Source organism: Marmota monax, unplaced genomic scaffold (assembly GCF_021218885.2).
Source record: "Marmota monax isolate L192 unplaced genomic scaffold, Marmota_monax_Labrador192_F-V1.1 WCK01_AAM20220418_F8-fsc00173, whole genome shotgun sequence".
NCBI classification, from domain to species: Eukaryota; Metazoa; Chordata; class Mammalia; order Rodentia; family Sciuridae; genus Marmota; species Marmota monax.
Window position 1 is genome coordinate 1,804,922 of NW_026694620.1, and position 27,956 is coordinate 1,832,877.

At 47.5% G+C, this 27,956-nt stretch overlaps 1 protein-coding gene and 1 long non-coding RNA gene across 4 annotated transcripts in view; one reads left to right on the plus strand and one right to left on the minus strand.

Moving 5' to 3' along the window:
• The first annotated feature begins 1,034 nt into the window (after window positions 1-1,034).
• Window positions 1,035-27,956, plus strand: part of Fam20a (FAM20A golgi associated secretory pathway pseudokinase) — a 47,737-nt gene continuing 20,815 nt past the window's right edge. Inside the window, exon 1 of the mRNA XM_046422654.2 lies at window positions 1,035-2,081. Coding sequence (XP_046278610.1) covers window positions 1,687-2,081 — 395 coding nt within the window. The 5' untranslated portion in view covers window positions 1,035-1,686. The remainder of the gene's footprint in view (window positions 2,082-27,956) is intronic.
• On the minus strand, window positions 12,087-27,209 carry LOC124078035 (uncharacterized). Of its 3 annotated transcripts, none has more exons than XR_006846790.2 (5): window positions 27,069-27,209; window positions 26,746-26,908; window positions 21,948-23,164; window positions 14,312-21,585; window positions 12,087-13,837 (listed from the first exon to the last, which is right to left on the minus strand). It is a non-coding gene; the product is annotated as an uncharacterized LOC124078035 (long non-coding RNA). The 3 variants fall into 3 exon arrangements; XR_009224726.1 differs by having other exon boundaries at window positions 14,312-19,719; window positions 20,070-23,164; XR_009224725.1 differs by having other exon boundaries at window positions 14,312-23,164.

Here is a 27,956-nt window from a genome sequence, read left to right on the forward strand (position 1 = left end):
AGTAACATTTCTGTAGCAAATGCATATTTCATACTTACTTAGCAGGAACCAGGGGCTGCTATGAGCCGTTTATATACTCTCAACTTTCTTAAATCTGATAACAATCCTAGGAGGTATGTTCTATGATTATCTTCATTTCCAGATTAAGAAGATGTCAGAGGACCCCAGGAAATATCCCACTGAACCATGAGGGGAAAGAAATCTGGTTCCTCAAGTCATTGTAAGTCGCAAGTTTGTGACTCCAGCAAGGGAAAGGGAGGCTACTCCAAGCAGAAAGAGAAGATTCCCTGAAGGTTCAGCAAGTTGGGGTCACCTCCTCAGTAGGATTTGCATTTTACTGTACTCCCTGTCATGAACTAGAGGAGCTAGGAGTTCAGGGCTCCTTCCTTCTTCTTTAAAAGGAAAATGGAGAAGCAAAAATTACTTTACTGGACATCAAGAGAAAGCCTAACTGTGCCCTCCGGGGATTCATTTGGGTGGACTACTTTCACACCAAGCTAAACTCCGGAGTTCAGAGTGGGGTCATGGGGACCCCGCCCTCATTCAATGCAAGAGCCATTTCCTCTTTTTAAAGTACAAGCAAAGTTGAAGTCGAACTCCATCCAAACAGGAAATCACCAAGAATCTAGGTAAAACTGGCGCCTCATATCTAAAGGTCAACTTATTTTATTCGCCCACCGGGTATTTCCCGAGTGCCTACTATGTGCCAGACACTTGGCATGTCTTTGTTACGAATCTAGTGTGTTCTCGGAGAAAGGATAAGAACACACACACACATATACACACACACCTAACAAAGCTTACAAGAGAAAGGTTTTTTAGGGAACTTAAGTCTTTCTAAAAATAAAAAAAAAATAGAAATAGAAATAACCTTCACACACACCCCAACCCACCTGGTTTGGGTGCCTCCAAATGTGCGGATTGAGCCCTGAGCAAGGAAGGGGGATGGGCGCCAGAAGTGGTTGGTGACAAAGTGGAGGGCAGAGCCGGCAGAGGCATCGGGAGTTGGCTGGAGAGCTGCGCCAGAGGCAGGTGCCAGCTGAGAGTGGGCGGAGGTGCGGGCGCCTGGCCAGGCGGGTGGAGGCCCGGGTTACCTCTGCCTCTAGGAGTCCGGGCGCGCGTAGACAACGCCCCGAGGCGCCCCTGCTTCTCCAACTCCCCACTCCCGCCGCCCGTGCCAGCCGGGGACAAGAGCTTCCCTGCCACCCGCAGAAGGAGCCGCAGGAGCAGTCGCGGCCGCCGCCGAACGACAGCATCCTCAGGAGAGCCGCCCCAGGCTCCGCAGCCGCCTGCCTCGGCCCGCTCTCTGCGCTCCTCCGGGCCGTCGCCGCTGCCTGGCCGCTGGAGGGACACCGGGGCCCTTCACCTGCCCAGGGCGGGCGGGCACAGGGTAGAGAAGGCGTTAGAAGCTGGCCCCCAGGAGACCCCTTCCCAGCGTCTCAGCGCGTTGAGGAAAAGAGACAGCCGCGAGCCCCGGCGCTCCCTGCACCGGGTCCCCAAGTTCAGGGCGACACCCCTCAAAGGGGGTCTGATCCGCACGGTGAGCTCTCCGGCCGCATCGGCCCCAGCCGGCCCTCAGGACTCCAGGCGCCTCTGGTGCCTGCGCCCCGGACGCCCTCCCGGGTCCCCGGAGACGGCCCGCCCGCCCCCCGGCGCCCACCATCGCCCGCGCGCCCCGGCTGGGCCATGCCCGGGCTGCGCCGCGACCGCCTGCTGACCCTGCTGCTGCTGGGCGCGCTGTTCTCCGCCGACCTCTACTTCCACCTCTGGCCCCAAGTGCAGCGCCAGCTGCGGCCCCGGGGGCGCCCGCCCGGCTGCCCGTGCTCGGGTCGCGCCTCCTCCGCGGCGTCCGCCGCCTCCTCGAATCCTGGCACCGTCGCGCACAACTTTTCCCAAGCCGGGCCCGGGGCTGAGCAGGACCGCGGCGGCCGCAGCAGCCCGCGCTCCAAGCTGCAGGCCCTCTTCGCCCACCCGCTGTACAACGTCCTGGAGGAGCCGCCTCTCCTCGGTCCCGAAGACTCGCTCCTAGCCAGCCAGGAGGCGCTGCGGTATTACCGGAGGAAGGTGGCCCGCTGGAACAGGTGAGGACCCCGCCCGGGACACCCGAGCACCGGCGCGTCGGCCCGGCCTCCCAGTCTCATTCTCCCCCGCCGCCCGGGCCCTGGGCTGTGGCGACTTCGCCCAGTCCTGAAACCCTGTCACGGCGCTCGGAGTGTGGCCCCCGCGCAGACCCCACCAGCAGTTGCGGACCCCAGAGTTCAGGCCCGAAGTAAGATATCTGTGGCAGAAAAAGTTTCTGGGCAGCGGCGCCAGGAAGAAATGCTCTCAGCCACTCCCCTTGAGCTCCCTGTTGTTGGCCGCCTAGCCCCACTCCTGCTCCCCGGTGCCTTCCTCCCCCTTTCTCTTTGTCCTGGTCTGGAAAGCCGCTGCTGGACTTCGGGTTTTCAGAATGAGGTTTCCAAACAGAGCAGCTCCAGAGCTGGTTCAGATTCAGCACTTGCCTCCGCTCTTTGGGCAGACCTGGGCACTTTCCGGAAAGCAAGCTTACTCCCCCCAAGACGCAGCTCTTTCCCTTCCTTAGCCCTCTGCCCAGTGTCCCAGAGGACAGGATGTCAACTGGAGCAGTTCTCTAACACGGCCACCCCACTGTTTGTACTTAAACGTGGTTTGACCCTGTCTAAACTGAAGCGCTCTAAACTGAAGGCAGTTTATTATCTTTTATTATCGTGATGATTTGGGTTAACTTGGATCTGAAGGTTGATGCTTTTGCAGAGAACAAAAAAAAAAATCTTGCCTTAGATTTTTTTTTTTAACCCAAGCAAAATTTAGAGGGGGAGGGAGACTGGGGGAGGGCTCCCAAACATATTTAAGATAAATTTAAAAAGGGTGTTTTTGTGAGAGGGTGGGAAGTATTAGAGAAAGCAGAGTAGTTATCCCTGAGATCCCCAGCTCATGACAGAAAGCCTTTGTAGGAGTTAAGGACTGTTTTGAAGTACGAAACTTGTCTAAATATCACTTGTATCCAGAATTCACTTTCACACCACACCTATCTCTTTTCTCAATACAAGAGATTTCAAGATATGAGATGTCATCAGTAGTTTTATAGCTCCACTGGAAGATGAGCAGACCATAAATCTTGGTTGAAACTCGGAGCTAGCCCAATTTAACTGTTTGCTCATTACTCTGTAGTGCTTAAAAACGAAGGGAGGGGGCGGGAATCAAACCCTTCCGAAAGAGGAAGAAGTTGAGAGTTATTGGCTGAAATCACTGTGGTGAATTTCAATTGCAACTCTGTGGCTAATGATTTTATATTAGAAAGAAAGTGGTTCTCAATTTCATTGTTAATTGCATGCAATAAAAAGACAGTTTGAGATTGCTTTTCAGACACTGTCACTTTCAATATTACCTTTATTTCATCAATAACATGGGACTCTGGATCAGTGAACTAGGAAATTTTGCCCTTGGAAACATTATCTACACATTTAATACAGATTTGAGAACAAGGGACTATGGGAAGTCATTAGCTTTTGTAAATGTGGATCAGTGCTCACTCATTTAGTCACATTTTTGTGGCCTTAAATTTCCCCTATGATACTTTGGTCCTAGAGGAAAGTCCAAAGACACATGCACAAACATTCATACACACACACACACACACTTTCTGACCAGAATTTATGTTGATCATTTAACAGGGGATCAAAGGGACCTGGTGACCTTGCTGTATTCAGAGGTCACAGAGTAGTTTTATGTGAATGGTTGAATGTGACCATTTCCCAAGCAAGGTTTGTGGGCTACCACAGAGGATCAACTGCACCGATAAATGTGCAGATGGGTGGTGCACACCTATAATCCCAGCTACTTTGGAGGCTGAGGCAGGAGGATGGAAAGTTCAAGGCCAGCCTGGGCAACTTAGCAAGACCCTGTCTCAAAATATAATTTTTTAAAGAAGAAAAAGAAACTGGGGACATGGCTCAGTGATAGAGTGTTTATCCAGCATGTGCAAGGCCCTGTGTCCAATCCCCAGTACTTCACCTCAGAGTCAGAGAACACCTTCCCTTCACTCAAACTGTACTGTAAACATCAACAGGATAATATTAATAAGCAGATGTGTAGTGACTTATACCAGTGCTCAAAATGGAAGCAAGAAGATTCCTTAGCCAGTGTGGATTTGAACCACGCCCAGAGTTCTCTTGTAAGATGTAGTAAGTATGAATACTACTCCCTTTAGCCTGGGGGTACCCTCACTTAGGCACATAACCATGAGGACATGAGGAAGTGTGGTGCACAGGGCCAGAGGAGCCACCGCATCCCCTGGAAGAACCAATGTATGGCCTGGCTAATTGTTTGTCTCTTGCACAGACAGACAAGCCCTCCTTGTCCATAGCCCCAACCCTGCCAATATGTAAAATGCAGTGATTTATAAACATATTTGGATACCATATGTATGCCAGTAATTACCTAACACTAACTACCATCCAAAATAAGCATATCAGCAAACTGTCTGCCCCACCAAGAAAGGTGCATGTGATAAAATAAGCCAAATCAGCATCCTTTGCCACTTGCCCAGAAGAGACCATTAGTCTAAGTGGTTTCTCTTCTTTTTTTTTTAATTTTTATTTTTACCACCATACTAATAAGTTATGGTATGAAGTCAGAGAGTGTCTTTCTTCACCTCCAGCTCATTACTGACAGGAGGTAGGTGATGGCTTGTCTCCCCACACAGCACAGGATGAAGCTCACCTACTGTTGTGAATGATTAGGCTCTCGATCGATATTTGTTAGTTGGATGTCAATATTTAGTCATGTTGGAATGCAGAAGAGGGTACGCTGGGTGCAGGTGGGCTGTCCGTGTGCTCCCTGGCCCCCAGCCTTCAGCAAACCTGCTTAACCCTCGTTTCCTCTCTCCCTCCCTCCCTCCCTCCCTCCTTCCCTTTCTCCCCACGAATGTAACCAAGTGTGGCAAGTCCAAGTTTAAAATGTAATCAGGGAAAGTGTTTCTGTCAGGTCGTCAGCCGCTGATCACAGCGGGCAAGCCAACGCCAGGCTCCATCAGGCCCCCTGGCGCCTCTGGCACCTGTCTGGAATAATAGCGAAGAGGCAGGAGCGCAGGGAGCAGAGAGATGTCATTTCCACTATTCCTGGCCAGGAACTAACAAGCCAGAATTGGGCTGCTCTCAGTTTGGGTCCTTAATGGGCAATGATGGCAGCCGGCCTCACCTGGAGCTCAGGTAATCGGTTCATGTTGTTGCTATACCGACATCCTTAAAGGCTGAGTCTGGAGTTTCTACTCTGGCCCAGAAGCTGCCCAAGCCAGACAACATCCTTGGACATATCAAAACTAGTCATCTTGGCCTGGCCTTCTGCCAACACATTTTTGGTCTGTTCTTCTATAACCCTTGGTCTTGACCAAAGGCAAGGTCAAATAGGGTCGTGTCTCCCTGAGCAGAAACTCCAGCAGCTACAAAGCAAATGTGAGTTTCCTGCTCTCTGCTTTCCTTCCTGAACGTCTTGGTCAGCTATCAACAAGGTGTTGCTGTCCTGCGATTGGAGAGTCAGCGTCTCTCAGACTCATGCACGCCTGTGTGTCCCCCACCACCGGAAGCCCTTGCCGCCCCCTCTCCTACCTCTTTGCCATCACTGGAAGGAAGCCTGGCCCCCGAGTCTCTGAAAAATCACAGCAAAGAGACTGGGCAGCTTCTCAAAAGTGACAGTTGTTCAAGGGGAGGAAATTGGCTGAAGTTTTCCTGGGGGAAACTTTGAGAAGATCCAGAAGCCAAGGAAGATAGGGGAGGGAGGGGGACAGAAAGCCAGGAGGAGTTTTTGAAGGATAAGCTCCTGCCCCTATCGCATCCATGACATGAACAATATAATCTCTTCACTCTCCATCCTTGTTGCTCTCTGCAGTTCATCTCATAACTGCCCAGGGCTTTTGAACCGTAGCTTCCTGGTGAGCAGTTCAACCCTCAAGGTGGACCAAACACTACTGACTTACGAAGGGTGACCACTTTCCTTTCTCACAGCAGCAACAGGGCCTAGGCCCCTTTTCTGATTCTGAAGTGGTCAGGCATGGCCTCCTGCAATTTGAAAATGTTCCTGAGCCACACCAGCTGTGTGTGTTCAGCAGAGGGCTGGGGATCCATTCCCATTCCTCCAATTAGAGCCTGGCTTGGCGGGTTTTGGAAAAGCTATTATTTTAGTGGTTTCTGAAACCCCGGACTTTTGTAGCTGAAAAAAAAACCTCTTCGCTCTTTTCAGAATTGAAAAATCTCCCTGCAGATAGTTCCTGAGGGGGACAGTCTAAAAGGCCATTTCTAGGTTTCTTCTGCTTCGTTCCAAACCCTGGTCCTCACTGCCACAGCAAAGACCTAAATCAGGGAGAGCATCCATTTTCTCCTTTCAAGGAGGACAGCACTTCCTATTCCAGCCCACCCCCCCAAAAAAAAAAAAAAAAAACAGAATTTGTCTTATTGTTCCCAAGTCCTAACAACCTCCTTCTACCCCAACCCCAGATCTCATCCATCCTGGGAACCCAAGTGGCTAATTTTTCTCGTGGAAATCCTCCTACCTGGAACTTGCTTGCTGTGTGCTGGGTATTTCCCATACACTTGTTCATTTGGGCCTCTCAGCTTCTCCACAAGTAGGTGCCTGAGGTCAGAGTTCCAAGGTGGTCTTCCAGCCCCCCCATGTACACACACTCTCCCTGTTATTCAAACCAGTAGTGATTTAGATACTGATGCAAGGTGTTTTATGGATGTAATTAAAATTCCACGTTCATTGCCCTTGGGAGAGGGAAATGACCTGGTAAGCCTAATCCAATCACATGCACCCTTAAAGCAGAGAGTTTTCCTGAGCTAACGGAACATAAGGAAGCAGATATTAAAAGTACATTGTGCCATTGCTGACTTAAAAAGGAGGGGACCATGGGGCAAAGCAAATGAGTGATCTTAGGAGCTAAGATTACCCCTAACCTAGAGCCAGCAAAAAAAAAACACAAAAAACAGAGACTTCAGTCCTACAACCACAAGAAAGTGAATTCTGCCACCAACAAGAATGAGCTTGGAAGCAGATTTTTTTTTCCCTTAGAGCCTCCAGATGAGAACTTGACCGGGCTAGCTCCTTAACATCAGTCTTCTGAGAGAGCGTGGCCACAGCAAGTTGGGCTTCTGACCTCCAAACCCGGGAGCCACGGGATGCTAAAGGAATGTTGTTTTCAGCTATTAGGATTGTGGTAATTTGTCACAGTAGAATGTGAATACGGAGGAAATAGGATGAGAAGGTTTACAACCTGCCCAGAGTCGGGCAGCTAGCATACCAATACCACAGGCAGGCTTTGTCCCAGAGGGTCAGCTCCACAACCCATGTTCTCATACACCAACTCTGCCACCCTGTGTCCCTCTGTGTCCTTTCCTCTTTGGGAAAGTCTTTCCTGACAACCCTCACCCACTCGGATCCCTCTTGAGCTCTATACATCCTTTCCACATAGACCATACTTTTTAATGCCTATATCCAGCTGTAACTTCATGGAGCTTTGAAAGAGAATAAACAGCCACTTGCTCTTGGCATGAAAGGCCCCAAACTTGCACATGGTCGCCATGATACATCTGTTTCATGGTTTGCCACAGGGTAGAGCCAGAATAAATATCTCAGGAATGCCAAATTGGTAACAGATGACACCAGGGTTTAGGAGCTTTGGGTGAATGGCCTGTTATCTCCCATGAAAAAGGCCTGGAACAAAAGCCATTCCAATGTAACCCTCCCCCTAGAACTTGTCTGCCCCTCCCTGTAAACGTCTAGAGCAAAACCACTCCGCGGAGACCCTACGAAATGTGTATCTGGGGTGCCCTTCCTCTTGCTGAGTAAACTCCATTTCAGAAGTGGGCAGGGGGAGTACCAAGGAAAGTTGGGAACGTGTCGTTGCCAAGATGAGGGAATTTCTTCGGCTTCCTGTGCTTTCGGAGGAAGAGCAGCTAAGAAGTCTTGCACCAAAGAAAAAATGGGAAACACAAAGAACTTGACTTAGCCAAAGCAATCCCTGCCCTGCCCACTGGCAGGTGCTGACCTGTATTTTTCTCGTGATTATTCATTAAGCCAGAGGCCGATGAGAGCCTGCAGATTCTGCTGAAGTAGGCTTGCAGGTGGCTGGAAGCCGAGTGGGGATACCATTCTAAACAGCTGTGGTTTTAGCAGGGCAGAAGTTACTACCTGTTATTATAGGCAGACACACACACGCGCACACACACACACACACACACACACACGCCTAATGAAAACCACAGTGTGGAAAAAGGCTTAGCTCTTTTTTTGGTGCCCTGTCACTTGGCAGAATGTCCTCTGGTTGAAATGTGAAATCAGGACAGAACTGAGCTTGAGTGCTTGGGAGATGCTAGCATCCAGCATTTCCATCCCTGGAGCCTGGCTTTGGAAGCCAAGCGCCGGGGGCAGCCAGGAGAATTTGGCTTGAGCGAGAGGCAAAATGGAGTCCCAGAAAAGGGCTTATTTTGTTGGATTCACTAGTAATCAACCAGATAATAAATTTGGGAAGCCCCAGGAAGCAGAGCATAGTGAAGGACTATGGTTCCCTTGCAGCCAAGTGCCTGTAAGTAAAGTCAGCAAAATATGGAGAGGGAAAGAGGAACTTAAGGAATGCAGGTACGGGGACACATGACTAAGAAACTGGACCCTTTTTAAAAAAAATGGTGGAGTTTTAAGACTTAGGAGAGATCAATGGTGCAGAAAGACGTCCGCTAAAGAACAGCAGAGCTATTCAGCCCTTGGAAGCCAAGCAAATTGGCCTCAGCCAACTTGCCTTCTTCGATCACCAACATCTGGGTCAAGCTCCATGGGTCATAGGTCAAGGTTTTGATGATGCTAACCAAAAATGAAATCTACACAGAAAAACAGATCCTCTCTCCTGGCCAAGTCACGTGTCCCATGGGGTTGGTTTTGTCAATTGAAATGGGATTTTGTACGTCTGATTCATTTTTCTTCAGTATCTGGAAAGTCACAAATCCTGCAGGGAATGTGTGTCTATCCGCTTTCAAAGCTCAGCTCATGTTCTCTGTTATCCTGAGTTAAGGATTACGCCTAACGAGTAGCTGCTTATCTCTGCATTCTGTGCTCCCCTGAGCACTCAGCGATACTAGAGAAAGTCAGATTGACCAACTAAAATTCCATAATCACACTCAACCTCTTATCATCCAAAATTTCACTGCAGGAATTTTTTAAAATTTTTTTCATTTTTTCTTTTTCAGTTATACATGACAGTAGAATGTATTTTGATATCATACATACATGGAGTATAACTTCCCATTCTTGTTGTTTTACATGATGTGGAGCTACACTGGTCGTGTATTCATATATGAACATAGGAAAGTTATGTCTGATTTTTTCTACTGTCTTTCCTATTCCCATCCTGCCTCCCTTCCCTTCATTCACCTTTGTCTAATCCAATGAGCTTCTATACTTCCCTCTTCCTCTTATTGTGCATTAATATCCACATATCAGAGAGAACATTTGGCCTTTGGTTCTTAGGAACTGGCTTATTTCACTTAGCATGATAGCCTCCAGTTCCATCCATTTACTGGCATAATTTCACTCTTCTTTATGGCTGAGTAATTTCCATGGTGTAAATGTACCACATTTTCTTTATCCATTCATCTGTTGAAGGGAACCTAGGTCGGTTCGTTCATATTGTGAAATGAGCTGCTATAAACATTGATGTGGTTTTGACACTACAGTAGGCTGATTTTAAGTCCTTTGGACATATGCTGAGGAGTGAGATCACTGGGTCAAATGGTGGTTCCATTCCCAGTTTTCGGAGGAATCTCCATACTGCTTTCCAGAGTGGTAGCACCAATTTGCAGTCCCACTAGCAATATATGTCACTGCAGGAATTTTTTAACTGGGCCCATTGAATCCCATTGAGTTCAGGTGAGACCCATAGTTCCCTTAAGTTATGCAAAATTTGCACTGTGTACACGTTCACTTTCCTGGGAAATAGTTCATTCTATTTGCAGAGTCAACCCTGTATTCATGGAGATAGTTTGGTTTCACAAGGCAAAAACCCAATCACACTAGACTAAGCAGAAATAGGAAATGTAGCGACTCAAGCAAGGGTGGAGGGCTGGCCTCTCACAACTGGAAACAGGCTTGGGCCTCTGCATCTGCTCTCCCTCTCTGTCACCCGTCTATCTGCCTGTCTTCATCCCTTCCTGTGACCCACATCCCAACAGCCCAGGAGCAGAGGCTTCTTGGCCTTCCTCCTTCAGCCCCTTCATCCTCTGTGCCTCCCAGAAGAGTTAGCCTCAACCCCCCTCCTTAAAGCAAGGTGTCTTTATATATTCTCTTTTTAATCTGTTTGTTTATGGATAAAGTTTTCTGGAACCCATTTTTAGAGGTCAAAAGTTGGAAACTGACTCAGCATTTCTTCTACAATAATCCTAATCCTCACCAAAGCTAACAGACGCTGAGGTTGAGTGGACCAAGAACACGATATCATCCTCTTCCCATATTAACCCAAATATTTAGAAATAATAATGACTTGCTTCACTTTATCAAGTTCATTAAAACTTGTATTTTAGAAGTGTATCTCCAAAGACCATTACTTATCCATTCATCTATAGGGTATTTTCTATGTAGGTTAAGTATCTCTTATTTGAAATGCTTGGGACCAGACACTTTTGGGATTTCAGATTTTTTTTTAATTTTGGAATATTTGCATACCTACTGAGATATTTCACATATTGTGTAATTTTACACAATATCTTTAGTGCCCCTAAAATGTTTTGAACTATTGTGTCCCATGAGCTCGGGTGTGGAATATTCCACTTGTAACATCATTTCAGCATGCAGAAAGTTGGATTTTGGAGCATTTAGATTTTGGACTGTTGTGTTAGAGATGTTCAACTTATAATCATCGTTAACATTAGTCTCATGAACGTAGAGTCATTTCTTCTTCCTGAAGCTCTTTGAAATCATCTGTAAGGCATTCAACAGTGAAAGCACTAGTCTATACACCAGTAAGAGGTTGACCTGAATGTCCCCAAGGGAAGACATCTGGTCCATTCATAGTTTATCATAAACCAGCTCCACCCACTGCCCCAGGTTGGCTGGCCTTCAGTTGTCCACAGCAGACTCTGGGTGGGGCTTGGGGAAGGCATTTGGTAGGAGTCAAGGGTACTGCCCTGGTAGCGACCCTGGAGGCCAAACCTCTAAGTGCACTCTCCACTGAAATGCATGAAAACCTGCCCACGTGGGGGTAGCTCTGCTGGGAACCACCCTCCACACAACTCAAGGGCACCAAAGCACACAGTGGGAGATTTGTGTTCCCCATGATTATCCATAATTATAATCATTATGCTATCATGGTATAATGATGAGAAATTGAGAAAGGATCTTCTAGTAGAATCTTCTATCAGAAAGTTTAAAATATCATCGAGGATAGGTTTTCTGCCACGGACTCTTCAGCCCCACTGTCCTGGACCTTTTGGAAGAGAAGAGCCCTTATGAGCGGCGTGCAGGGCCACAGCTGGGTGTCAGAGATGTCACACTCCCAGGAAGTTGGAAGTCAGGACCCTAAGCCAGGGGATCACTCAGCATTTCCTGAGCAACTTCTGGAAAGGGGATTAGTCACTATATTTGTTTCCTAGAGCTGCCGTAAGAAATTGTCACTAAGCCGTGGATGGTGGCTTAAAAGAACAGACTTCTTTCTGGGTTCTGGAAGCTGGAAACCGGAAGTCAGCAGACCAGTGCTCCCTCCAGCGGCTCTGGGGGATAATCCATCCTTTGCCTCTTCCACCTTCTAGTAACAGATCGCATTCTTTGACTTGCAGCCACTGCAGTCCTGTCTCTGCCTCTGTGGTCACACTGCCTCCAGCTCCGGCGTCTGGTGTCTGTGTCTCTCTCCTGTCAGAACATTTGTCATTGAACCGTCTCAAGATCCTTAACTGAGTTGTATTTGCAAAGACTCATCTTCCAAACAAGAACCCATTCCCAGGTTCTGGGACGCAGGTCAGGGACATGTCATTTGGGGACCACCCCTTAGTCTATGACACCCGCATGTCATTACAAACACAAAGGCCCTGCAGTAACTTTAAAACAATGTTTTTTTAATCTTATAGATAAAAGAGAATCAAAGATTATATGTTAGACAGTCTTTTAGATAGATCATAAAATAATCATGAAATGCTGCAATATAAAATAAATGTAAAATGGTTGAAAAAATTGGGCCAAAAGGAAAATAAGGATACTTAAGACAATAGGGCCGGGAGTGAGGATTCTCTCAGAATGTTTGCCATGAAAACCTGCCCCACCAGCTGCGTCTATTAGGTCAAAACCAGCGAGGGGCACACAAGAATGTGGTGATTCCCAGTGGAGACTCAGAAAAGTCTTCTGCAGTCTTCCCCACACCAGAGAGGACCAGTGCGGTCGGTGGAAGGACTGGCATCCTCCACCACATCCCTAAGGGAGTTTCCCAGTGGAGGCTCTTAGCGCATCCCTCGGCATAGCAGATGGCGCTGTGCCCCAGAGCGTAAAACCACATCCATAGATAGAGGCTCCACAACCAGGCCTGGTCCTTGTGCCTGCTGGATTGTCTCACTGGAGGAAAGAATTTAAAGCCTTGAGGTTCCAAAGCAGTGGCAGCAGTTGGATCTCTTGGGCTGTCCTGCACGAGCCTCACCTTTATCTCACGGCCTCTGGTCAGCATTGAGTGACAGTGCATTTAGGATAAAATTCCCGGCAGCATCTGAACGGCGCTTTCCCGGGTCGTCACTCAATGCAGAGGAACAGACTTGGTAACTAGCTGGACTTGGAGTCAGGAACAACAGGCTCTTGATGTAGGTTGTGGAGTCACATGGAATAGACTTGCAGACTCAAAGCCACTGACCACTGTCCAGAAAAGGGCCAAAGGTCCAAAGGCCAGCCTGGATTCTCCTTGGATTATACTTTTGGATCTGCTATGACGAGCCGAAGGGTAATCAATCATCAATACACCATGGAACGTGTCTGCAAGTTTGGGAGCTGGAAAAATATTCAAATGGATTATAACCAAATGGAAATCATCCATAAAGCAGCCATTGGATGGTTAATTTATCAGTGGCCCCTCCAGTTGATTGCATTGCAAACTGAACACCCCAGTTCACGGTGAGGCGGCATTCTGCTCTCTTATTAACCATGAACCCATTAAAAGGTGGGAGAAATCAGCCAAAAACGATGAGCTTGGATTTAGAGCAGTTGATCGGCAGCCCTTGTTTTTTGGCAGTCACAGAGCCAGTGGGCTGTTAAGGCCTCCTGTGGTTTGTGATAGTAAAGCCATTTTTATCTGCATGCATTAAAAAAAAAAAAAATGTCTTTGCTCTTCATGCGTCAGGCAGGGGCTGCTGTGCCCAACTTATCCAGAAGAATTATTTACTCATGAAGGTATAGATTCAGAGGCTGCTGAGTCAGGGTAGTTGGGGCCCACTGGAAAGGATTAGCCGGCTCCTTCTGGTTCTCTGGCTCTTCCTGTCCAATCCCCCAGCCAAAGGGGCAGACAGCAGCGCTCTCTCTCTCTCCAAGCCCATCAGGGATCCTAACGCCACTTGATGCCCTCTTGTTTATTGATTTGCTTCATAATAACGTCACTAGATCATAAGCTCCGTAAGGATTTTAGGGGGGTTGAAAGATGACTCTAAATAAATAAATAAATAAGATGTATCCATGTCCTAATCCCCAGGTGCTATGACTATGATCTATTTGGGGAGAAGTTCTTTGTTAATATAATTACCTTGAGAATGGATTGACTCAGGTTGAGAGAGGAATTATTCAGGTGGTTCCCCAAATTCTACACCAAGTGTCCCTAGAAGAGAAAGGCAGAGGAAGATCAGACACAGACAGAACAGGAGACCCGGTCATCGAGAAGGCAGAGGCTGGAGTGAGGGGGCCACAAGCTAAAGGGGGCACCAACAGCCACCAGAAGCCGGAAGAAGCAAAAATGGATTCTCTGTCAGGGTCCTCAGAAGGAGCACAGCGCTGCCCAAACCTTGATTTCAAACTCTCCGACTCCAGAACTGTGAAAGAACACATTTATTTTAAGCTACAGGTGTGTAGTCATTTCTTGCATCAGTCACAGGACATTAACAGAAGACAGGAAGCGTGTTTGCCCTGGTATCTAAAAATATAGTAATAGGCCCTCGATAAATGTTCAGTAAATGAATAAAGAGAAGTGCTTAAACTCTGGGTTTGAATCCTGGCTCTTCCTCATAAGTACTACGATGCATGAAGCTTGTTTCCTCAAGCCTCAGTTTCCTGGTCTGTGAAGTGGGATACCTACCCCAAGATATGACTGGGAGGTAGAGTCAGAGCTTGTAGATAATGCACAGAGCTGGATTCCTCATTCATTTGATGCTGAACCACCAGCAGATGAAGGATCACTTGTTGGTTATTCTCTTGTATCCTGTTAGTCAGCTTTTTATCACTGTGACAAATAACCTGAGAAAAACAACTTAAAGAAGGAAAAAATTATTTGGGCTCATGGTGTCATAGGGTTAGATCATGGTTGACTGGCTCCATTGCTTTGGACCTGAGGTGAGGCAGAACGTCATGGCGGAAGGATGTGGAGGAGCAAAGCTGCTCACTTTGTGGCAGCCAGGAAACAGAGAGAGAGAGGAATGGACCAGGAAAAGACAATAATCCCAAGGCCATGTCCCTAGTGACCTTCTTCCTCCAACCATGCCCACTGCCTACAGTTTCCACCATCTCCCATTAGTCCACGGAGCAATCGATGGGTTGACTCACTGAGGAGGTTAGAGCCCTCATGAGCCAACCACTTCCCCCAAAGCCCCACCTCTGAACATTGCTTCCTTGGGGACCAAGCCTTCAACACGTGAGTCTTTGAGGGATACTTCACATGCAGACCATAATAGTTCCCTGAGTTACATGATTCCTATTGATATCCAGGCCCCTGCATTTATATTCGATGCTCTAGCTGCTGATGGAGAAGCAGCATCCGTGGTCTCCCAAGGCCAGGGAAAAGCACTAGTGCTTCCCGCCTGGTCATTGCCCTCCCTTGACCTAAATGCAGCTGGTCTTTCCAGACAGAAAACACAAGTTGATCTCCCCTCCATCACTGTGATGTCAGATACCTGGTGATTCCAGGTGGGGAGAAAACAGCATCAGTCTGCAGTCAGGGCACCTGTGTCAGAAACTATGCACCCACACACAATGCACACACGCACATAAGCACGCACACACATATGCACACGCACACGCACATAAGCACGCACACACATATGCACACGCACACACACATTGCAGATTCTAGGTCTCCTCTGTTTTGGTTTTTTTCCTTGCAACAAAGCATGTATTAAACGGGCTGCTGTCTGTTCTTGGGAGACCTTTCCCCTCTAACCGTGCTTCTGGAGGGTTGGTGACATGGCTGGCAGCTGACCCTGGTCCCGCACTTTGTGCTCAACACAGTTTTTACACACTATCTCATTTGATCCTCATGACAACCCCCTAAGTAGTTACCGTCATTATCCTCATATTCAGATAAAGGAAGTGGCTCCGAGGGGCTGGGGTACACAGGAATTGAGATTTCAACATCACATCTTTGGGACTCCAGAGCTGAAATTTAACACTGAGTTTAACTTCATCTTGTGTCTTAAGCCGGGTCCTGGAAACATATAGGAGACAAGACTTGCGCTCAGGAGGTTTAGTGGGCAGTGCTGTGAGGGGTCCAGAGATTAGTGAGGCAGCATTCTTCCAGAACCTTCTATATGATAAGGTAGGCGGCTGTGGCCTTTCTAGAAGGCAAGTTGGCAATAATCATCAGAAGATTTAAAAATGGTCCAAATCATGAATCTTTCTATCCTATACACAAACTTTTTAATACCAAAAAAAAAGTGTTTGGCTTCTTATAATCAGAAGGAAAATCATTATAGGTGGAATCTCTCACCCAGAGTCTGATTTCACGCTTGGGTTTGATCACGGTGCAGCCACTTACTAGGAGTGCCACCTTGAATGAGTCATCCGTGCCTTCACCTGACCCCCTGTCTTTACCATGGCAGGGATAACGATGACATTACTGACCTTGTAAGGAGTTTCTGTGAGGGTTAAACGAGCTAAATTTACCAAGTGCTGAAAACAGTGCCTGGTGCAGGATGAGGCTATGCTGTCAGCCCGCTGTCCTCCTTATTGTCACCTGGAGGCCCCTCTTGGTCTTCTTCCTCTGCAATCCGATTTTTGCTCACTGGGACAGAAACCCCTGTGTCCCCCCACCCTGGAAGGGTGCGTGATAAGCCCCATCTTGTTCAAATCCTTCCCAGAAGCCCCACATCACCATCTGGAGGTCTCACTCAACTGCGGGGCCAGCAGGGCTCTGGCCCTGTGAGGGCAGTATGGGGTCAGCACCCAGTTAGACCAGAGTGGAAACAAGGGGTCCATTGCAACACAGCATGAAGCCATCTCTGAGAAGGAGAAATAATTGTATTTTTTACCAGAAGGGAAGTGCATGTTGGGAAACCAGCCCGTTTGGCAAAACCTCACAAAATCTTGGTACAGTCATTGCTTTCTCAACAGCAAACAAATAAGCAGGTTCAGCGATTCTCCCACCACACCACCATCACGCTCTTTAAGGAGTCACAATCAAAATTAAAATTTATGACAAAGCATCACTTGCTCTGTGGCCACTAGGGAAGAGCATAAAAGGGTCAGGTCAAAAACTTAGCTTTGAGTCCTTCTTCACTTGCTCTATTTTATTTCATGGATCTTAATTTCCTTAGTTTTCAGGGCCCCAGGGGGATTGGAATAAGGGACAAACCCCTCAAAATACCTTTGGATTAAGCTCTGCACACATGCACATTAATAGTATTAAATAAAAAGACATATCATGTGTGTTTAAGCACCAAGAGGCTGTAACAGAGGCATTACAGAAGTGTCTCCGGACACTGTCAAATGTCCCCAAAGGTGCATTACAGCTCAACCAAATCCATGTTCCCTTATGGAGTCCCAGCCCCCTTGTAGTTAGGTGGGGTCACATGACCAGCTGTAGCCAATGGGATGCCAGCTGAAATGAGGTACATCACTTCCTTTGAAAGAATTCAGAGCCAGTACTGAACCCTCCAGTTCCTCTCTCTTCTTTCCCTGATGACCGTGAAGGTTACAAGTCGGGATCTTGGTATGTCCATCAAGCACGGTCCCTGAGTCACTCTGTAGAACAGAAGCCCTACTGACCTTCATTAGACAAGTAGCATAGTCGACAAATAAGCCTATGTTGTGTGAAGTCACTGAGATTTCAGGATTGAGTTGTTACTGTAGCAGAACCTCACCTACCCTGACTAACACAGCAGGTAAATAGTACAGATGGATTTTGCTCTAGTAACTCAAGCAAGAAAGAAATATAATACTGATTTATCTTTCAAAAATCAAATCAAATGGGATCCTAAGCCCCCTTTTAGTTTATATTGGGTGGAAAGTCAACCTCAGTCATTACCAGAGCTCCTTTCCCCAAGCCCCTTTAGAGTAATTATCTGAGGTCTGGGCAGCATGACATTGGAAGGAGCCCATCCCTGTTCCATCACTGGGGCTCATGCAGGTGGGTAGCTCTGTTGCTTCTGTGTCAAGCTCCAGCACAAGATTAATTTGCTGAGGCTGGATTTCTGAGACCTAAAATGTGTCTTCCTAGGCATTCGCCAGGCATCCTCCATCACCACAGGTCATGTCCAGGAAACAGGCCAGACAAGGACCCCAGCCAACTTTCCTTCCCTAATCTGAGAATCTTCATGCTTCCCCCAAATGTTATGTTTCTTTATGCACTTCCTGCTTTCTGCCAAATCCCCCTGCCTGACACTCCTTCCCTGGCTCTAGACTTTGAAACAAAGAATCCAGGGAAGGAGTGAAGAAACTGTCCCTGAATCATAAACACCATCTGAGACAAGGAAACAGGCCCAGCTACCCTCTGAGGATCGGAATGGGGAAAATTCTGGAGGAACAAAAAAATACATTAATATCTCAATTAATTACCTTACCATATGGTTGACTGCTCATGCTGAGAAGAAAAATAAGCCAGAAAAATCCACAATTATTCTGTTTGTAAATCAAGTGGAAAAAATATAATATCATTCAAATTAGTACTAGCTCACAGGCCAAGGACTTGAAAGAATTTAATCTGGGTGAACCACAAGGAAATCTGCTGATAAACCATGAAAATATGTGCCCCTAGCCCTACACCCTTTTGCGATCACCCACATTCAGATTCCCCACATTCAAATCTTTATCTCCTTCCAATGCCCATGCCTGTGTCGTAGGGAGTGAGGCAGAGTTCCAACACTTTTAAAAACAAACGTATTCTGGTAAATTATTGATCATTAGAGGACCCAGGGTGTGGGTTTTTAGACCTCCTGAATTCTCTTGGTCCACTCCAGTACTCAGGAAAGTGGTAGAGGAGATTCATGTCCCTCCAATGATTCAATGTTGATGGCGTCTACTAATTGTGTGTGTGTGTGTGTGTGTGTGTGTGTGAGAGAGAGAGAGAGAGAGAGAGAGAGAGAGAGATTTTAGAATTGTACAGTGAGTGGATGAAAAGTACCAAAATTGTGACATGTAAATAGATCAATGCCGCATCTTTTGCAAGACACACGTGTGTTCGAGTCTTAATCAATGTGCGTCTTAGGTGGGTTATGAGTCTAAAAAGTAAATGCCTGCTGACTCAAATGTGTGTGTCTTTCTCTTAACAATGAAGTCACATTTTTAATTTTTGCTGTGTCGAAGATATGGAAAGAGTCTCGGAGGCCCCGAGGAAGGCTTTTATGCTGTCTACGGAAAATATTAAATAGCCTGGAGTCCAAAATCCACCATAGCAATTTTCAGTTGTCATCAAAGGATTAAGTGCTTAATTTGCTCATGAGTCTGTGGCGCTAGCCCAGGGTTTCTAACCTCAGAGTTACTGACATTTGGGACCAGGCAATTTGATGTTGTGTGGATTTGTCCTTTGCATTATAGGATATTTACAGCACCCCTTAGCACTTCCCCCATCAACTGTGACAACCAGAAGTGTCTCCGGACACTGCCAAATGTCCCCAAAGGTGCAAAATCACCCCTCGTTGAGGACCACAGGTCTACACTGCCCAGTTAACAGTCCTATGAAAAGACATAGACTGTGGCCCAGAGGCTTCTGCTCTGTGAATCATCCCTTCACAATTCGCAGCTCAGTCTGGTGGTAACATCTCCTGGTTTCTGGAAATGGGTGCGTGCAACAGAGAATCCGGGGGTGGCCCTGTGCTGTGCACGGCAATGATGTAAGAAAGCCCCTCTGAACTGTGGCCCCTCTCTGAGCCCTGACCATCTTTTTTTTAATATTTATTTTTTAGTTATAGGGTGGACACATATCTTTATTTTTTTAATGTCATGCTGAGGATTGAACCCAGGGCCTCATGCATGCTAGGTGAGCACTCTACCTCTGAGCCACAATCTCAAGCCCCAAGCCCCGACCATCTTTACGTGCAGCACCCCCAGAGCCTGCAGCTCCTTCCGTACTTACTTCTGCTGAGCCTGTGGTGTCTGTAACCATTTCGATTCTTAGCTCTACGGCCAGAGAATAGAATAGAGTGGGCTAGAATCCCGGGAACATTGCCCGGCTAAAAGGAAGCTTCCGGATCCCTGGCGTGCCCGTGGGCATCATTCTTTTGCTCTCCCCGAGGAAGTCCAGTCTACCCCCAACTTCAGCACTTGGTTGGAAAGTTGCTGTGGAGGGAGAGATGGAGGTTTCTCACTGAAGTCACAGTCCCAGCCCCTGGAATGTCCCTTCTAGCTTGCCATAGTCATCTAGCTCAACTGGGGGCCATCTAGACTCAGATCTGTCAGGCCATCCAAAGTCAGCAGGGGCTGAGCCAAATGGGTGACCCTGCCACATTGACAAGACCATGAAAACAAAAAAGGCCCCATTTTGGAACCAGGTCTCCTAACCTTATCTCCTATTTCTGCATCAGTTGAGCAAGTTCCTTTATCCCTGGTCCCCAGCGACCTGTAACTAACATTTCTACAATCCCCTCTGGCAAGTGTCCGACAGGCATGTACGAGGAGGCTGTCCCTACCTGGATGGCTTCTCCACGCACCATTTATGGACCTACAAGTCCCTCTCGTGGGGAGAAGGCTGGGACAGGCAGCAAGGGAGCCCAGGCTGGTAACTTCCGCCTGAGGAGCCTGAGGGGTCAAGGAGCAGGGGCCATGGTGGGTCGCAGGGAGGTGAAGAGCTTGTCCTGAAAGCCAGTCACCTCTCGCCAGCCAGGGGACCTTGAGCGAGCCAGGTCAGTCTCCGCATCTGTGAGACGGCCAACAGAGGACCTGCTTCGCGGGATGTTTGGGAGGAATGATGGATCAATACAGGTGAAGGGCTTCACCACGGGTCCCTGCGCAGAGCGGGGGGCCCACAGACATCCTGAGCCAGTAAGAGCCCGAGGGGGAGAGTGAGAGCCCTGGGGACAGGCAGGCAGGGGAGGGGTGGAGCCCTCAGGCAGGACCCCTGAGTATTTGTTCCCTGTCACTTGTGTGTCCTTACGGGAGCCGTCTATTGACTGGCCATCCACTCACAGAGCTCACTGTCCATCCCTGTTTCAGAATTTGGGATGAGATGGAGAGGCAACCACCCCTCCCCAGCCTGCCACCACCCACCTCCCCCAGCGAGAGTCCCCAGGCTCAGGAATGGTGGCTCTTAGGGGATGCCCTTTGACCTTGGTCTCAGGAGCAGCAGCGCCCAGGGTCCACGTCAGGCCTGGTGGCTTCCCCCAGCTCCACCAGCTACAGCGCCAATAGGTGCTGGTCTTGGTCCTCTACCACCGCCATCACACATGGCCACAGGCTGGATGGCTTAAAACAACCGAAGTTTATTCTTCTATGTTTCCGGAGGCCAGAGTCCAAACTCAAAAAGTATGCAAGACTGTGCTCCCTCCTAAGGCTCCAGGGGAGGACCCATTTCTTGTCTCATCCAGCTCTGGTGACTCCAGGTATTTCTTGACTGTTCTCACTTCAAACCTTTCTCTGCCACTGGGGTCACATTGCTCCTTTTCTTCTCTGTCCTCTTCTCTGTACACATCTATTAACCCAGGGACACTTTACCACTGAGCCACATCCCCGATCCTTTTCACTTTCTATTTTGAGACAGGGTCTCACCAACTTCTTTAGGGCCTCCCTAAGTTACTGAGGCTGGCCTCTGAACTTCTGAACCTCCTGCCTCAACCTCCTGAGTCACTGGGATTTACAGGTGTGTGCACCTGTGCCCAGCTTATAAGTGTCTATCTTGTGAGGGTACTTATGATTTCATTTAGGGCACACCCAGATAATCTAGGATCATCTCACCATCGCAAGATCCTCAGCATAATCATATCTTCAATTCCCTTTGGCCATATAAGACAACATTCACAGTTTCCAAGGATTAGGGCATGAGTATCGCTTAGGGAGTCATTATTGAGCCTCTGGTAGGGCAATACTAGGGAATGCAAATTAGAACTCTTGTTCTCACCAGATAAGCAGAACTCAGGCAAATGGGACATTAAGCAGAAATTTCAAGTATTTCTTCACAGTCCTCTTTCCCCACATGAGGCACAGAGGTACCTATGTCAATGGAGAAATCATAGTAATAATAACTCACATAATCAATTATCAATCCATTTAATCCTCACTAAAATCCCATGAGGCAGGTACAATTATTCTCCTTTTCAAATGGGATAAGGCACAGAGAGATCAGATAACCTGCCCTGGGTCACACAGCTATGAACGGTCAACTAAACCAGACTTGGGTACCTGTCCCACCCTCCCTATCTCTAGATTTGCAAACTCATCAGTAATAGTGACTCTGATTTACAGACACAGTAGTTCTGCCCCCATCACCTCCTCCTAGAGATCAAGCTGACTCACAAGCTAGCTGGGCAGAGACCCCTTCGGGGTGTAGGGCAGATTCCCAAGGGTGGGCGCACCTTTGTCCTGCCCGCCTCAGCGGTCGTGACATCCACTCCACGTTACTGCTCTGACGTTCTCTTACTCAGGAACTGGCTGGAGAATCAAGACGGTCCATCAGATAAAGCCCCTGACTTTCCTAAAATAAGGTGCCTGAAAGTGACATGCCAGGTGTTCAGGAAATATTTCTGGAACACAAATCGCAGTCTCCCGTCCGAGGCAGATTCATCCCGAAGCTGACAAAGCTTCATCCCAGGGTCCCTTGCTTCCCCCGAGGGTGCTGGGAGCAGCGGAGTTGGGATTGAGAAGTATTTCTACTAAGTATGAGATCTCAGAAGTAAGGGCAACTTGCTGATCTACTTCTTATTCTACATGCAGAGTCAATTCTTACTAATTCATCATTTTGTACTCTTCCTAAGGATGTCCTCCCATATCATAGGAGCTACAGGTCCCCAAAAACCTGAATCCTACTTTTTTTTTGTCCTGGAGAGACAGAACAGTTCGTCTCAGCCAGGAGGGAAGCAAAAACAACTCTGAGAAAACGATTTTTCTAAGACCAAAGTCAAGGATAAGAACATTGAACTAGACATATGGATCAAAGAGATGTAATATTTAACTGAAAGCTAAGCACCGTAGAAACCCACCATAATGCTTTTATAATCTCCTTTATAACAGAATACGTCTGGAAGTTCATAAAATGAGGACGACCCACCTTAGGAACTCTAGGCTAACACAGAGGGAATTCTGGTACAATTTCTGTGCTCAAGAGATTTCCCCCACCCCCAGCATAACTTTTGATACTGGTGTTTTGGAATGTGATGGAGCTTTCTACAGCAGGAAACTTGTCTGGGCAGCTAATAATCAGTTATTTATAGAGCATTGATTGTCTGCAGAGCCAAATACCAAGGAGGATGCAAAAGAAATCCAAGTTAGAGCCTTGCCTTCAAGAGTTTAGAGCTTAGTTAAGAAGAAAATATATGACCCTGAGCCTTTCACTCTTTGTCTTCCAATGTCACATGACCAGCAAACTGAGCTTACAACATGAAGAATTTTGCCTCCGTGCCTGACAGTCCCATCTTCCTGCTCAGGGTCCCAGGCCACAGTGACCAAGGTTCCACGAAGTTCTGCAGGTCATCCATCCTCAGCCAGGTGATGGGGCAGGAATACCCATCCCAGCTCTCCATCTGGTGCAGCACTTCCTAGAATTACTCAGGAATGAACATCTCCAGGAAGTGAACTGTGATTCAAACAATTAAGAAATAGTTTAGAGATTATCACCAAATTCCTCCCCAGGGAACCTCAGTGTGAGCTCTCAAAGCAAAGAGTGTCAGTTCCCCTAACAGCTTGGTAGCCAGTGAGTCTAGCAAAATGTAATTTCTGCAGCATGCAACTTAAAGAGCAGTGCTCAGGAGAATTTGGCACCATTGCTCTTGAAAGAGAGGTTGTAGCCAGATGCCAAAGGCAGACTAGTTATGTCAACAGAAAGGACAGAAGTTATTTCCTATTATCAGGTTAGTCCACCCTGAATCAGGAGACCTGGGAGGTTTAAGAGAAGACATAGTGGAAAGAAATAAGGAAAGGTAAGACTTTCGAATACTTTAATATAGCCAACATCTGATATCTAAAAAGCTTGCAAGGCTACTTCTCTTATTCTGGGGACTGGAGTAAGCCTGTGATTCCCACTAGCTGTCTTTTCAGAAAAATACAGAAGACAGTTCTCACAGAGCTGTGCATCCATGGTGGGGTGGGGAGGGGGGGAGATAAGGAGCACATTCCTCCACCCAAATGAGTTTTGAGCCAAATGCTAAGGAGCCAGCGTCAAGCAAAAACAGAAATAGACTCTGCCCTTTGGGTGCTTGGGGTGGATAAGCATAGCCAGTAAGAAATGGTAATGCAGAATGTCTGCAGGAGGAACACACCACACACTGGAGCACAGAAACAGGGACACGGGACCTCATGCAGACTTCCAAGAACCTGAGACTCGGGCTGGTAGGCAGAAGAGAAATGTATAAGAGGGGAGGAAAGCATGACCCAGGCTAAGGAGAGAGCATGTTCTCGGCCTCTGTCATGAAGGGATCACAAAAAATAATTATATCCATTTTTAAAATAAGCCACAGTGGCAGAGAATCAAGGCTTATATTCAAAGCATGAAATGAACAGGACCCCTGAAAAGTGGTAGCCACAGAAAACTAATACATTCCCCACTACCCCTTCCCCCAAGGACAATCATAACCAATGACTGACCGGAGTCCCCAGGTCTTGGGTCTCAACGTAGGGCAAACTTTTAGGTACAACAAGTTCCCGTACAAACCAGACCAAGTCTGGGACTTTGCCTGAAATGACTCCTTCATCTGGTTTCTTCCACCTGTCCTGCTTCTCTCTTTCTTATCAGTTTCTCCATGCCATGACTTCCTAATAAAGCCTGCTCCTAAACCCAAAGCCCAGGGTCAGCTCAGGGGGAAGCTGACCTAAAATGGGGGATGGGGGTGGGGGGTAGGGGCCCTCCACTGGGCAAAACCCACAGCTGAGGCCCAGGCTTGAAGGGAAGAACGTGAGTTCGGTTTTCAGCATTTGAATACTAGAGCTTCTAAAACAGGTGATGCAAGACTGTGACCCAGGCTGGCCCGCGACCACCTGTTTTGGAACACAGCTGTATTGCAACCTGCTCCACCGTTCATTCACAGATTGTCTAAGGCTCTTCCTGAGGCAGCAATGACAGACTTGAATAGTTGAAACAGAGATTGTAAGGCCCAGGAAAATATTTGTTACATTGTCCTTCAGAGAAATAAGCAACTGGATATTTGCATCCACAGCTCCCAGGGCTGGAGAGATAAATCTGAGCGCATACAGGTGGTAATGCAAGCCGTGGGTGTGTGTGCAATCGTGGCAGAAGCGAGGCTAAGGGAGGAAGGGAGAGAGTCAGAACAGAGCCTCAGGAATTCTAGCATTTCATGATGAAGCCAGGAAAACTGAAAGAAAAAGAGAAACCACGCAGCCGGAGATTGCAGAAAGAAAATCAAGTGAGTTCCTTAACATTTATGAGACCAGCATACTGCCCACTCATTTTTATGTCTTAGGACAAAGTTTTTCTTTTCTCCTGGAGAATCAACATTTCAAATTATCCCTCAAAAGAAATATGCTACCTCCAGGACATTCGAAGTGATTTTTACATTAACTTATTTAAAAGTTACTTTGTCCTGATGCAACTAAAAATGTAGCGATATACCATATACCTATGCCACGTCCTCTTCAGAATGATCTGGTGATGTTCAAATCATAAAGGGATACCTAGTCCTCCCTAATTCTTCTGATCTTTGCCGCCTCATCTCATAAGAGTTCTCTTATGTAGAAAGTCCTCTTTGTAGACAACTTGAAGTGAAATGATCCAAAAAAGACCAGATTTATATGGGAAAAAGTTGATGAATCCGTCCCAAGTTATAGTCAGGAGTAAGAAGTTCTGCTTGCTGTTGCTCAGCAGGTGGTTGCAGATAACAATACTGTATTGCATAGTTCAAAAATCTGGGAGGATTTTGTGTGACTTCATTATAGAGAAAATGCTAAACGTTTGAGGAGACAGATCTGGTTACCCTGATTTGAATATCACACAATGTGTACATGAAGCATCACATGGTACCATAAAGATATATTTTTTTGGTTTTACGTCAGTTTAAAAAACTAATTTTGAGAAGAGAAAATGAAAACCAGTTTTGTCTTGAATTATAAACTACCAAAACCCTGAAATATTTTCTAGCCCCCAATACCAAAAATACATTGAAAACACAGTAGCAGCATATGTTTGGTACACAGCTCTATTGGAACTCGGTGAGTTGAGCGCTTCCAACTTCTTTCCATAAGAAATATAAGTACCTTCTGTGTGCAAGGTGCTGGGTTCTGTTTCGTAAGGGGTGCAAAGATAAGACATTGCCTCTGCCCGCCGTCTGTTAGAAGGAACGAGAAACGTGTCTAAATCACTGCTGCTCAGAATGTGGCAAGATCGACAGAAGACATGGGAGTTGCATTGGAATTTGAGGGAGCAGTTGAGAAAGATCCTATCCAGTTGGAGATTGGAAAAGGTTCAGAGAAAAGTTCCAGGGGAGTTTGGCCCTGAAGGTGGGGAAGGATTTCTGGAGATGAAAATGTGGGAGAAGGCATTCCAGCATAAGACAGGATGAGAACAGGAAGCGGAACTTAGGCAGGAGGAGAATGGATGGAGGGAGACGGAGAAGCAGAAGAGGATAATCTGGGGGATGCTAGAGCAGGGGCTTGGGGCCAGTGCTCTTGACCTGCTGAAGGACTGTATGGGAGGCTCGTGCTGGAAGCTGGGCCTTGGACAGTTAATCTGGCAGTGATGAGACCCAGAGTGGGGAAGGAAAAAGGACCACGGTCACAAATGTCAGTTAAAAGGATATTCTGCTATCCAGGTAAGAGGGCTGCAATAGGGCATAAGCAACAGGAAGAAAAGGAAAAATTAAGAGGCTGTGCATGGAAAACTACAAGATTTGGAAAGAAAAGAAGTCAAAGATGTCCGCACCTTGCAGCTGGGGAACCTCAACAATGAACCAGAAGAGAATGCACAGAGGCCTGGCTTTCCCTCTGGCTCTGATCCGGGGTCTCCAAGGTACCAGCCATTAAAAAAGTATTGTTGTGTCTGTATTTTCCTCGTCTGGTACCAAAATTATTCCAAAGGGCCTGCCCGCAACCCACAAGGGACACGTGAATATAATAAAAGCATCCATGCCCCAAACCCAGTGGGGGAGGGGATGTCAACCCTAGTCCTTGTAAGACAAGGCAATGTCTTGTCAGGGAGGTTTTCCACACCTGAAGCCATGGGCTCAGTGACTAGGAGCGTGGGGAGTCCGCCCAAATCTCTGAACACCTTCCAGATCCCTCCTGAGCCCTCTGAGTCACAGCTGTCTCCCCTCCACCTCGCACAGCACCTGGCTGGTTAATACCGCACCCCGGTGATTCTGCCCTCAGGCACCTGGAAGGAAACAGGATACAGGTTGGCACCTCTCACTCCCCATATTCCAGGAAGAACAGGAGAACCCAGGCTTCCTCTTGGTTGGTCCAAGCTTCTCTGGGCTTCCCACCTCTCCCCAAACCAGCAGATGCCCCCTCCTAAGTCCCAAAGCCAGACCCACCTGGGTTTTCCCCGCTCATGCCTTGAACTTGGCTAATGCTTCCCTTGCACACAGAGAGACCGCAGACAAGCTGCGGCAGGACTCACAGGTCCGTTGTATGATCTGCGACCTCACAGATGTGCCAAGACATGCAAATGTGGTATCTAGTGCAACCCGATGACATAGAGGTTGTTCCCTCGCTTATGAAATGTTCCAAGGGATTTTTTTTTTCTGGCTTGCAACACTGGTTGGTTTCTATTTACCTGGTAAACTGTGTTTTTGAAAACTTGACATCCCTCTGGTTTCTAGTCTTTATAAGAATTAAATAGCAACCGTTCTGGGAGGGCTCCCACACGGTTAGTTGGTACTGCGCTTACTTCTTACGGCATACATGGCAGTAGCTATCAGAATCCCCATTTTTCAGAGTAGGCAAACTGAAACTCAGAGGCTGGAAACCACTTCTTAAGACTAAACCTTGTTGTCAACCTTCTCATTTGCAAATTGTGGGGAAGAACACATCCTGGAGCAGTGGCTATAGGACCGTGGGAGACACTGTGTACAGAGGCAGGGCCCGCCCATCCTCAAGGTCGCTCCGCCTGTCAGAGGCAGAGCCAGGACTTCCTGACACCCACCCCGAGTCCCTTTCGATTCATTATACTCTTAATTAGTTCTTGCTCCACTTGCTGTGCACCCGTGACTTGCTCACCTCATTCCATCAGGGGTGGGACCAGGTCACTGTCATCAAAAATAGACCTCGTGTTTTGCTTTAGTGCTGTTTATTTTTCATTTAGGGGAATCGGAGAAAGGTCCACGCTGGAGATGGCCCTAGGAGAGGTTTGGAAGTGAAGACGGGTATAAAAATGGACCCGAGTCTTAGAAGCTTCCCAAGAAAAAGATGGAGGGAGATTC